The sequence below is a fragment of the Manacus vitellinus genome, unplaced genomic scaffold, assembly GCF_001715985.3.
Source record: "Manacus vitellinus isolate BGI_N305 unplaced genomic scaffold, ASM171598v3 scaffold_27_pilon, whole genome shotgun sequence".
NCBI classification, from domain to species: domain Eukaryota; kingdom Metazoa; phylum Chordata; class Aves; order Passeriformes; family Pipridae; genus Manacus; species Manacus vitellinus.
The window spans coordinates 9,798,221-9,811,013 of record NW_021940039.1 but is presented as its reverse complement, the minus strand read 5'-3'; the positions used below and the strand labels follow the sequence as shown (position 1 = coordinate 9,811,013).

Below are 12,793 nucleotides of genomic sequence, written 5' to 3'. Positions count from 1 at the left end.
TATGAATCTTGTGATGATTTTAGTCCTCCAAACCAACTGAGAGGGAGGGTCATTTGGATTTTGGTATCATGCTAATAGCCAGTTCCAAGTTACTGGTGTCCAGAATAAAAGTCCAGTGTGGAAAGCATCACTTACATTTTTGTCCCTGAGTTCAGTGCCTTGACATGAGTCAGTCTTGAAAGCTTCAGATTATTTTTGGAAACTCCTTCCCCCCCCATTTAATTTATTTTATTGGTAGTGATTCTGCTGTCTCTTCCAGATCATTGAAAAACATAGCAAATAATTTTTATTTATGAATCCATTCCTGTTTTATAAACACCTAGAGAACAATTTATACCTTAAAACTTTGTAAAACTTACTAGTTGACAATGTTTAATCAAATTACTATAATACATGAGTCCATACTGTGCTAATTGGAGACAGATGCTGTGAGTAAATCAAAGCCTTCCAAGAGTCTGTCATGTAAACACAGCCATCCTGATCAACCAAACACATCATCTTATAAAAACAGCTACTTCATCTGGTATTTCATTATAAAGCTGCTTTTATTAGCATAAATTAGTCTTCATTATTGATTGAATGTTGTCTGTTTCAGCTTTGCATTTATTTTGTACAGGCCAGGTGGTCTGTGAATAATTTTTGTATCCTCTTACCTGGTAGCTTTATCCCAGTCCTCTGAACTTTTCCAGTATCCAAGAAAGTATTAAAAATAAATGTTAGCAAGTAGTGCAGCTGCATTGCAAAATACTTAGGCTTGAATACTGTAAAATTGGACTGCAGTAGGAGGTGTTTGGAATAGAAAGTGTCTCTGTATCAGTCCAAGTTGTGAACATATCCAGCTCCTGTCCAAATATGGCCCAAATTGTATATTTCAGGCATCAGGCTTTCCTGCCTTGTTATGGATGACTGTTTCTCCTTATTGAATAATGTTGTCTGAGCTTCATCTGTTCCTAATTATATGCAAATACTCTTCTTTTGTCCTTTTACTGCTCATCAGGCCTGTTCTCCTCATTACTGCTTCCCTGCTATTCACTGCAGGACCTGGCAGGGGCCAAGCAATTAATGGGGTTCAAAGCTGTGCATAGTTTGGAAACTGTTGTTGTCACAGTGGCAGTACACTCCAGTCATTAGGAAATAATTCCTGGAGTTCTGGAGAGGGTTGGACCTCTGTGGCTATGAGAATGGAGCAGGCTGAAGCCTTTGAGTCACCTTATTCCTTCTGGTTCCTGGTCACTGGGGTCCAGATCTTCAGGTCTGTGTGGCAGAACTCACTGGTGTGTGTGTTAAAAAGGGAGCAGGGTAAGATTTGCACTGCAGACACAGTGGTACAGCATAGATGATGCTTCCAGGCATTGTCCCTCTTCCCAAAGCCTCCTTCCTTGGAGGTGCTGGAGGCCTGGGAGAGCACCAGGAGTTACAGTTCATAGACCACCAACTATGGGCTGTTATTAATTTTTAAGTAATATTTAAGCTGCAGCTCTGGCCTGTTCTAACTGTTATTAATGATCAGAGTCTTCAAGTTTTGCTACAATCCATCTTTACTATTATTAATGATTAGATTATCAGCTCCAGGGTTCACTATAATCCATCTTTGATTTATACAACAGAACCATGTAGTTCAGATAAAGTTCAGCTTGTGGCCTAACAGTTCCAGTTGCTTATGTCAGGCAAGCACTTAGCTATTCAAATAACATCAAATTTTCAACACTAATAGAGTCTAAAGCCTAGGTGTGTTTTTTCTTTCCCCTCTTAGGTATATGTTCAAGGAGAATTGATCTGTGAGGCTTTAGATCAGTATAGGGTTTGTTGGATTGATTTTTTTATATGGGCCTTTTGAAGAGCCTGCCAAAAAGGTGACCATTAGTGTGGCTTTTGCAGGTGAAGTTTTAGAGCTGCTTCAGAAGAACTTTTTGCACAGATGTTCTCATTGCCCACTGTGAGCTCCAATGTGTTCATACAGGGAGATACTGGGAATGGAAAATTTTCATGAATGGAAAAATCCTTGAGGCTCGATGTAGGTGTCAGTAAACCTCGGGTTGATGGATCTGTTCTCTCCTTCCAAGGTGCATTGTAACAACATGTTTTCCAAGGGGGTGAAGATTTTCCAGAGGGTGGAGTGCCTGTTCAAACCACGCCTGATTGCAGACTGGGAGCCTGAGCCTGTGGGGGTGGCCACAGTCCTGGATGACAAGAACCCCAGCGCCAGGTTCGTGACCGTCCCCCTGAACCAGCGCGTGGGCAAAGCCATCCTGTGCCGCTTCTACTTCGCTGACACCTGGATGATGATGAGCGAGATCTCCTTCCAGTCAGGTGAGTGTTCCTCTGCCCAGGCAGGCCTAGGAAAGCACAGAGAGCAAAAGAAGTGTGGAAGTACAGGATGTGTGGGGTTAACAGAGTGAAGGCTCTGTGGGGCAACACAGTGGAAAGGAGGAGGTGGGACAGGTCTCCAGTGGATGCTTTTCAGGCTGATGCTGATGCACGTGTACAGGAGCATGACCAAGGCAACCAAAAACTGGACCATAAGAGCATTTCTTCTTTTTGAGACAGTTCATAGAATCATAAAATATCCCGAGTTGGAGGAACCCCTCAGGATCATCAATTCCAACCCCTGGCCCTGCCCAGGACATCCCAACAATCCCACTCTGTCCCTGAGAACATTGTCCAAACCCTCCTGGAGCTCTGGCAGCCTTGGTGCTGTGCCCACTGCCCTGGGGAGCCTGGTCAGTGCCCAGCCACCCTCTGGGGGAAGAACCTTTCCCTGAGATCCAACCTGACCCTGCCCTGACTCGGCTCCAGTTGTTCCCTCAAGTCTTGTCACTGGTCACAACAGTGAAGAGATCGGTACTTGCCCCTCTGCTTCCCCAGTTGCCTGCTGGTTATGAGGTTGATTTTTAGTTCTCTTTACCAGGTATTTTGTTATGAGTAGTTTTAGTAGATCTACAAATGATGATTGAGTTAGCAGATTATTAAAAATGAGAGGCTGACTATTTTTTTCTCAAGTCAACTGTGGTGCAGAGGTTGGTGCCATGAGGTGCTTTAAAAGGCTCTGGAAGGGAAATGACACGAGACTTGGAGAAAACCACCAGCACTGATGGTGAAATGAGCTGACTGTAGCTAATCAGCTGTAGCAGGAAGACATTCCTGAGGAAGGAATGCTCTGGATGCTGCTTGTTGCTGAGCTTGCTGACAGCAGCCCCTCCTGGCTACTCTGTCACATGTGGGGCCAAGCAGGCTGTTGGTCCAGTCTTAGATCATGCTAAAATGGAAAAAAGGCTCTTGTTCAGTGCCCTGTGTGTGGCTGAGCTCAGGGAAGGCCCTGCACACGCTGTGCTGTGCTGTGGCTGGGCTGTACGTGCTGCTCCGTGCAGAGGCTCATCCTGCAGGTGTGCTGGGAAGGGCTTGGGAATCTCTGCTCAGGCTGTTCCTGACCTGCCTGGGCCTCAGCCCAGTTGGGATTGGCAGGAGCAGGGAGGTTTTGTTGCACTGACACATTCCCTTCCCTTCCACAGACATGGAGAGTGTGAATCCCAGTTTTGTGACGGCAGCAACAAGCACGACGGATCTGCTGGAGACAGAGTACAACGTCACTGAGGGGACCTGGGGTAAGGATTTCTGTCCCTTAGCCATGCCAGGGGCTCAAGTGCTGGGGGATTTCACAGTGACATCCTAGTGAATGTGGTCTCTCCCTCCACTTCTGGACAGCTGGGGATGGCCTGGTTATTGCCTCATGCACAGGGCACCATCCAACAGGCTCAGGTGTTTTCTTCCCTCAGCTGGCTGGGGCTGCCTTGGAGTGTGGGCTGAAGGTATCTGTGCAGCCAGTGAAGCTCTGAACACTGTCTTCTCTAGTATGGATCCATTGCAGGGCCTGTTCTGCTAAGGACAGTGTTTGATTGCAGAAGGTCTCTGCACAGTTCTTATCTGTGAGCCTCCAAAACCAGAATTTCTGATAAGAGCAAGATGTGAACACAGCTAATGGTTGTGTTCAGGGAGCTGCCCGAGACCTTTTCTGTACCAGAAAAGGTTAGCCAGCACAGATAACAACCAGTGCTTTAACTCCAGATTCTTCTCTGTACCTCTGTGATTGCAGAAACCACCTCTTCTGTAACCAGCACCTGGATAGGAGAGAAGGCAGATGACTCCAATACCTCCATCCTCGTGGGCTGCCTTGTGGCTATTATTCTGCTGCTCCTGATGATTATAATCATCATTCTTTGGAAGCAATATGTTCAGAAAAGGCTGGAAAAGGTAATACAATGGGGCTGTTTTGCAGACACAAGTTCAGTACTAATCATTAACCCTGATGAGCTCAGAGTTGTGCAAAGCACGAGGTTTCCCCAGCTCCACAGAGCAGCTAAAGCTGTTCTCACAGCAGGAGAGGATGCCAGCCCTATCCAAGATGTTACTGGAAGTTGCTGTGGTTGCAGCCAACACATTACTTAACAGCTGAGCAGAGCCTCAGTTTTTTCCCCTCTCTCCTGCAGGCCCCACGTCGAATCCTGGAGGAGGATGCAACTGTTCGCCTCTCCTTCTACAGCTACACCATTGCCAACAACCAGACCCAGATCCACCAGTCAAATCCCACCTATGAACGTGCTTTCCCACTGGATTTGGAGTATCACCAGCCAGCTACGCTACTGCAAAAGCTCCCAGAGCTCTCCCAGAGTGCAGAGGATTCAGGTAATATCATCAGTTTCTAGAAGTTATGTGTTTATTCTTCCAGTATTTCCATCAGACTGTAAAATGTGCCACTTCTCAGTGTCTTAAGTTCTCATCTTTGACTCCTGTGCAATACAATACTTAACCCAGGGACCTCAGGCAGTATTCTGGAGCTCTGGAACTTTTTAGCATATAACTGTGACAGCTGGAGCAGCAGCCCCACTAGAGGGTGGTGACCTTTTATTGTTTTATGTGAAGACTGTTTATACATTGCCCAGGTCACCTTTTAGCAGCTGGTTTGGACAGTCACAGCAATCACACTTGGTTTGTCTCATGGCAGTGGAGTGGCTGCCTGCAGCACTCTTGGGAGAAGACCTTTAGCACCTTTTTCTTAGAAAAAACAGAGGAAAATGCAGCAGGGAGTTGTCAGTGATGTCCTTGCTTCCAGCCCTGGGGAAGCTTTTGGACCCACGCAGAAAGGAACGTTTCCAACAGTGTTTTGTCCTCAGCAATGGCAGTGCTGAGCAGTGGATGGAAGGGCAGTCCCATTCCTGCATTCCTCACCCTGACAAGTTGCTAAGATCCAGCATTATACTGCACAGAGAGACTGATTGGATTGAGTGAGGGTGTGAATTGGAAGCAGAACAAAGGTTCTGTGTAATACTGACCATGCAGGGAGTTAATTCTAAAGTGCTATCCCGTGATATTTATGTGAAGAAACTGTCAGAGTGAGTGGGGTGTGCTAAAGAGGATGTGGGAAATGGAAGCCTTGATCAGTTCTTGTTCCAGAAGAGAATCCAGAGCAAGTTTGGTGTCACAAACAACATCCCTGTGTCAGGTAATGGGAACAGATTGTATTTAGGATGAATCAGAAACAGAAAATCAGGCTCACCTCTCCATGTCTGGACAAGAACTGTAACTCTCATGACTGACTAGAGCAGGCTGTGTTGAACAGGAATTTGGTGGTGGCTCACAGGTATTTTGGTGTCTGCAGAAATGTGGCTTGTTCTGGTTGAAGCCCTGGTTAAAACCAGGCAGTGTCTCCCATGTGGGTGTCCCTTAGTACAGTAGTAGGTGTGTATTACAACCTGCCCCAGAAAGGGGGGGGTAACCCAGGTTCTTATTAATAAATCCCTTGGGGTGGATTAGAGTGAAACGACACTGAATAATCGGTGTTGGAAAACTTATATGTGTAGGGTTTATTTTAGAACAGTTTTGTTTCAAAGGTAAACAGGTATGTTGCCATTTGGGGTGTTATCAACTATATCTCATCTATAGCAATATGGCATAAAGAAAACCTTTAGGGAAAATGCATAAGGGAGAGGAATAAAAGACAGGATAAAGGTAAGGGAGAGTAAGGGAAAGAAAAGCTGAGAGTGGAAAGATGTCTATAGTCACTGCCCATGGGGTCCAGAGATGGTAGTTGCAGCTTCCGTGTCTGTCAGTTGAAGTGGTGGCCTTGACCCTCTGGGGGTGAAGGAGGGAAGCCCCCACAGCCAGAGAAGTTATGAGTTGTTATATCCATGGATGGTGTCCCAGGCCATGCCTCGAGCCTCCAAGGTCTGCTGGGCCTGTGCAGAGTTCCCGTGAGGGGCCTGGTAAACAGGGCTCTTCTTGCCTTTTCAGGGCACCTCCAGCAGCACTGGCAGGGGGGATGGGTCCAGCTGCCTGTTCCCAGCCTGCAGAAGTCCCCTGGGGATCCTAGAATGCATAAATCATTAACCATTTCAGTCTCTGACAGCGTGCAGCTGGGCTGAATTCCCAGAGGAACTGAGAGGACTGAATGTGGGATTGAGAGCAGTGCAGGCTGGTCCCTAAGGCAGTCTGACATCACCCCTCTCTGGTTTGCCCTCAGTGTGCAGTGGGGACTATGCTGAGCCCGACCTGACCAAGTCCACCCCTCACCAAGGCTTCCAGAACAACGTCCCTCACTACGCCGAGACCGACATCGTGCACCTGCAGGGCGTGACCGGCAACAACATGTACGCGGTGCCCGCCCTCACCGTGGACTCCCTCACCAAGAAGGACATCTCCGTGGGGGAATTCCCTCGGCAGCAGCTGCGCCTCAAGGAGAAGCTGGGAGAGGGGCAGTTTGGAGAGGTACAGCCCTTCTCTTCTGCTGCTCCACCCAGGGAAAGGAGGTGCCTGGTGGAGCTGAGTGTCCTGAGCCGCCTCTTGGTGGGGCTGAGGGCTCTGCATTCCATTCTTTGCTGTGAGAGTGGTTTGAACAGTTTGCCCTGGGAGGGCTGTGGGTGCCCCAGCTCTGGCAGTGTTCAAAGCCAGGTTGGATAAGGGCTAGAGCAGCTGGATGGCTGGTTGTAGTTCCTGGGTGCTTTCCTGGATGCTCTCCATTGGGATACACATTCTGGTAACTTCTTAAGCGAGTGTCTTGTCACCCCTTCTTGTACAACCCTGATGGTAATTTTATGTCTTTGTTTGTTAATTTATCAGAAGTAATGTGGAATTGTGTGTACTCATCAGAGTATTTGTCACTGGGGAGGTGTTCACATCACAGACACACACACACATTTTTTCTCCCTTTTTTTTTTCTCTGGAATTAGAGGACTTTGGATAACTGGTTGTAGTTCCTGGATGCTCCTCAGTTAAGTCTGAGCAGTGGTCTAGTGGGAGGTGTCCTTGCCCATTCTGTGGTGGTTGGGACTAGATGAGCTTTAAGGTCCATCCCAACCCCTTAACATTCTATGAATCTATGATTTTAGTTAATATGTTTGCCCTTGGGGAAAGCTGATGTTCCCTAGGCTGGGCCACAGAGCCCTGTTCTGCAGGTGTGAGGCTCTGCTTGGTGCCACAGGAGCCTTTCTCAGCAGATGAACTTCGCAGACTTTTCTGTTTTGCTGTTTATATACCTATTAATGACCTTATGGAAAAGGGCTGGGGGTGGGAATTCAGCTTCACATCTTCCATGGGCATCTCAAATGTGATGGCTGTCACCCACCTTTAGGCATGTGAGTTTGAAAACTCTCTGGAGTCCAGCTAAGATGGATCCTAGCTGTGTAAAAACAGCTTTCCCATTCCCAGATGAAGATTCTGGGGATGCTCTGCACACTCACCCAAGCCAAGACAGACATTCCCAAGCACTGTGGTGCCCTCATTCTCCAGCATTGCTGCTGCTCAGGCAGTGTGATGCACACATCTGTCACCCACCAAGCTTTCCCTTTGCTCCTTGAGCTCCTTTCAAGCTGTGAATGTTGTCACCCTGCCTTTTCTTCTCTCCCTTCTTCGTTTCCACACCATTCCTAGTTCTGTCCTGAGCAGGTCTTCCCCTCTCCTTCTCTCACTCTTCCAGTGTCATTTTTTTCTTCCCAATGTTTGTTCACTCCACCTTAATTCTACCTGTCAGCCACATTTTGGCAAGCACAGCCCTTTACTGGCTGCTTCCTCCTCTGGATGTGCCCATCTTTGCAGTTCCTCCCTTCTGACACCACACCTCCCCTATCCCAGCCCCTTCCCTGTCCCCTCACTTCTTCTGGCTCACTCTGTGTGCTGGGAAGGTTCTGACATCCTCAGCCTCTTCACCTGGTGTCAGTGTGGCCCCTTCTGCTGTTACCTGGATCCTGCCCTGTCTTGGGCTGTGCTCCAAAAGTGAGACAAGAGAGGGTTATTTTCTCATTGTTTTGCTTCTGGTTTCTCCTTTCCTCTCATCCCTGTCCTTCTGTTAACTGTAAGAACTCCTCCTCTGTGTTGATGGGAGATGGCTCTCCCATCTCCATTTTCCTTGGGGGTGGATTCAGAGCCTGTTCCTCTCCTCACATCACAGGCTCTTGCCCTCACCTTTGCAAACGTGCTGCCCCACATTCTCTCATCTGTCTTTCTCACCTCCTTAGTCTTTACCAAACATTTCCCCCTGTGCTCTGCTGCACTGCTCTGGCTCAGTGTGCAGCCTTGTTTCTGGAAGCATGGCTCAGCTGCTTTCACCTCTCCACTCGAAGCTTCTTTACACTCAATCTTTTTTTTCTTCCTTGTTCCTAACCATCCCCTCTCTGGACTCAGTGACACATTACCTGCACTTGGAATACCTGTGCTTGATCCTGTGGCTCTGTTCCTTGCTCCAGGTCTCGTGGCTGTATTTTCACCACAGCAGATTCATTCCCTGTGGAATTGCAGCAGCATCTTTGTGCTTCTCTTCCTGTTCTGCATGTTTGTCCCATTTTCTGTGCTGTCTCATTTTTCTCCTCACCATGTTTTGTCACTGAAATTCTGGCTGCTTTTTTTCATACAAAATTCATCGTGCTCCCATTACATTCCCCTCAGTGCTGCAAGTCTGACTGACACATCCAGTCTGCTCCCCTCCTCCAGTCCTTGTTCTATCCACACAGTCAGGTCTGGCTGCTTTCCCCACCCAGGTCTCCATTTGGATACACATTCTGGTAACTGCTTAAGCTGTCACCCCTTCTTGTACAACCCTGGCAGTAATTTTATGTCTTTATTTGTTAATTTATCAGAAGTAATTTGGAATTCTGTCATCAGAGTATTCATCACTGGGTGAATGCACTGGTGAGGTGTTCACATCACAGACACACACACATTTTTCTCCTTTTTTTTTTTTGTCACTCTGGAATTAGAGGACTTTGGATAAATGGCTGGATGCTCCTGAGTTAAGTCTGAGCAGTGACTCAGGCCAGGCTGCAGGACAGTTCTGGGCTCCTGTGGCTGGTGTGAGGTGCTGTCCCTGCCAGCCCTGCTGCAATTGTGCTCTTTGCCTGCACATGCAGAGCAGACCCCTCCAAGCTCAGGGGCCTTTCTGAACACCTCTAGTCTGTACTGGGTGAACTGGATTGCCCCAGGAGGCTGCTGCACCAGTCTGAGATTGTGCACAACATCACAGATTCTATGAAGAATTCTTGTGAAGAAACACAAGAACTCAGTATGCTGGAGACACATCTGGCTGCAAGCCCTGTGCATTCCTATGCCATGGGCCCTATAGTGTATGAACATCTTCGTCCAGGATCTAGGACCAACCCAGGGGTTGTTTCTGATCAGAACTGTCACCTTCATTAGATCATTCATTTGCTCATTCTGCCAGCAGTGACCAAACCAGTGGTGTTGTTTTCCTCTGTTTTTCTGCCTGTTCGTGCTCTTACATCTGCCTCTGCCCTCTTCCCTGCAGGTGCACCTTTGTGAGGCTGATGGCCTGCTGGAATTCCTGGGAGTCTCGTCCTCAGAATTCACTCACCAGCCAGTTCTTGTAGCAGTGAAAATGCTGAGGTCAGATGTCAACAAAACAGCCAGGTAAGTGCACCTGCAATACCAACCAGCTGGGGAGGACAGCAAGTACTTTCCAAGCAGCAGCTTCACACAGAGGACTTCTGTAAAAGTGTCATGTGTCTCTGGTGCATATTCTGTGTGTTCATGGAAGGAACAGGACACAGCAGGGAGTGGGGGATAGGGATAGCTGTAACATCAGCCTGAAATGTTGTATTAATCCTGTTCCCTGGGAAAGGGGCAGTGTACAGAAGCACAACCAGCTTTCGCACTTTGCTGTGTGCAGGAGCGTAAACGGCTCTGAATGAGATGTTCTCACGTGCCTCTTGTGCTTTCCTGAGACAGAGGAACAGTTTAGGATACTCAGCCATGTTTTCTGTTTTACAAGAAACGATTTCCTGAAGGAGATCAAGATCATGTCCCGGCTGAAGAACCCCAACATCATCCGGCTGCTGGGGGTGTGTGTGCACGACGACCCCCTGTGCATGATAACGGAGTACATGGAGAACGGGGACCTCAACCAGTTCCTGTCACAGAGGGAGATCTACAGCAAGTTTGCCATTTCAAACAATATTCCCTGTGTCAGGTAAGGGGAGCTGCCAGTTTTGGGATAAATAACAATAGAGAGCTGCCAGTTCCATCTGCTGTGCCCTCCAGGCAGTGACCTTCCTCCAGCCCAGCCACTGCCATGGCACGTGGACAACCAGTCCTGCTTTGTGTGGGAGGTTGTTCTTGAGGGCCCTGGAAGTCTGTGTTCCCCTGAAGTGTCCCTGACTGTGGGCTGTTCTGGTCACAGTGACCATCCTGATGTGTTGTTTGTTGATGTGGCCATCTGTTTATGTTAGTATTTCATTAATATGAGAAGCCAGTTGCATTACAGCAGGAATTTTGGGATGAAAATCAAGAATGTCTCTTAAGATTTAAAGAATGTTCATAATGTTCTCTGGATGGCTGATAAATATTGCTGAGTGTAGAGCTTCACTAAGGAAAAGATTTCATCAGCCTACAGGAGGAGAATATTTGGCAAAGGAAACCATTTTCTGTCAGTGGTGGCACTTGTCTCCCTCCTCAGTGGAAGGATTAAATCTGACATAAAAGCATCCCTGCTATTGCAGAAATCCTTTCCTCAGAGGAGAGTTGTGTGCAGGACTAGCATGTTCTGCCTGATAAAGAACCCTGCACTGCTCAGGAGATGTGGCACTGCTGAGCTTTTGGCATGTTCTCCCCAAAGGATTAGGTGGATTTTGTAGTTCAAGCACGAGGCAGTTGTGCAGAGCCAGTTTTGAGGTGCTGGACAGAACATGACTGGGTTTTACCATGTCCAGGCAACACCCCAGTTGCTGCCAGAACCTGTCAGTGGTCCTGTTGGGAGTGCTAACCTGACATCCTGCAGTCAGGACACACCGGGAGCTGCAGGATGAGAGGATTTGCATCTGACTAGAGACATGTTCCAGCTCTCTCCAGTCTTCTGCCCTTCCTGCACATCAGAAACATCATTCACCTTTAGGCTTGTGGCTTCTTTTTCCCTGGCCAAAGCCTCAAAATGTTCTTTCTTCTTTATCTCCTCTTCGCTTCTCATCTGACTTCAGCACTGTCACTCACATTGTTCTTCCTTGGTTTCCATTACTTGGCTCTACCTCTAGTTTTTCATTCTCTCCTGCTGATCCTTCAGCCTCTTTTGTCCCTCCAGCCAGACACAATGTCACATTAAAGGCAGCAGACTGGCTCAGATAGCTGGGGTTGTTTACTGAGTGACATGAATCCCCCTGCCAAAGAGAACTGCTTGGCTCTGCTGGTGCCCGGGGGTGTCTCATAGATGTGACAAGGTCCAGCCACCCCACTCGTCTCTCAAACCCAGTATTTGGTGCAGCAAATGTGGTGACCAGCCCTTTCCTGCAGAGAGGTCACACATTCTCTCCTTATGGCTCTTTGGTGTTTGAAATGCATCCCCCTGCTGTCCCTCTGGCTGTCTGCTCAGAGTCATTTAGGCTGGAAAAGCCCTCCAGGATAGTTGAGTCCAGCTGTACCCCCAGCACTGCCAAGGCCACCACTAAACTGTGTCCCCAAATCCCACATCCACGTGGTTTGTAAATCCCTCCAGGGATGGTGACTCCCACCGTTGCCCTGGGCAACCTGTGCCAGGCCTGGACAACCCTTTCAGTGAAAAATTTTCCCTGATATCCAACCTAAACCTCCCCTGATGCAATTTGAGGCCATTTCCTGTCCTGTCACCTGGAGAAGAGCCTGACCCCCACCTGCTCCAACCTCCAGGGAGTTGATGAGAGTGAGAAGGTCCTCTCTGAACCTTCTTTTCTCCAGGCTGAGCCCCCCCAGCTGCTTCTTCACCAGCTTTGTTGCTCTTCCAAAGGCAGGTCTGCCTTTCTGCCTTTGGGGTGTTGGCCCCGAGGCACAACGAGGACTCTGTGTGTCCCATCCTGTCCCTCTGTGTGTGGAGCCACTCGTGTGGACCCTGCAGAGCTGGCTGAGCAGGGGGCAGGAGCCAAGAGGAAGCTGCTGATGGGATCCTGGCCAGGCTGCAGGTGGGACAGGAAAGACAGGGCTGCTGGGGTGGGAAGAGCAGCAGCCCCAGGCAGGGAGAGGCACAGCTGAACGTGGGATCCTGGAGGCTGTGCCACAAGCCAACAACCAGCTTAACAGGGGACAGGAGGGCGGCCAAGTTCCTTCTCTGGGGCCTCAAGAGGCCCACCCTGATCAGGAGCAACATGGAGCTGACTGTGGGACTGGCCCAGGGGTCACCCAGTTGGGTTGTGGTGTCACCACGCTGAAGGGCTGGGAGGGAGGTGGTGCCTTGACCCTCCAGCCAGGGCTCTGCTGGGCTGAGGGGCTGCCTCTGGATCACCCTGGTGATAGCTCAGCTGCTGGTTAGGGTAGATTGAGTGCACCTATTATT

At 48.7% G+C, this 12,793-nt stretch overlaps 1 protein-coding gene across 1 annotated transcript in view; it reads left to right on the top strand.

Annotated features, from left to right (window-relative positions):
- LOC103759656 (discoidin domain-containing receptor 2) overlaps window positions 1–12,793 on the top strand; it is a 60,739-nt gene that overhangs the window by 40,686 nt on the left and 7,260 nt on the right. The window contains exons 8-14 of the mRNA XM_029960604.1: window positions 2,064–2,310; window positions 3,510–3,602; window positions 4,091–4,248; window positions 4,485–4,680; window positions 6,515–6,759; window positions 9,788–9,909; window positions 10,271–10,468. Coding sequence (XP_029816464.1) covers window positions 2,064–2,310; window positions 3,510–3,602; window positions 4,091–4,248; window positions 4,485–4,680; window positions 6,515–6,759; window positions 9,788–9,909; window positions 10,271–10,468 — 1,259 coding nt within the window. The remainder of the gene's footprint in view (window positions 1–2,063; window positions 2,311–3,509; window positions 3,603–4,090; window positions 4,249–4,484; window positions 4,681–6,514; window positions 6,760–9,787; window positions 9,910–10,270; window positions 10,469–12,793) is intronic.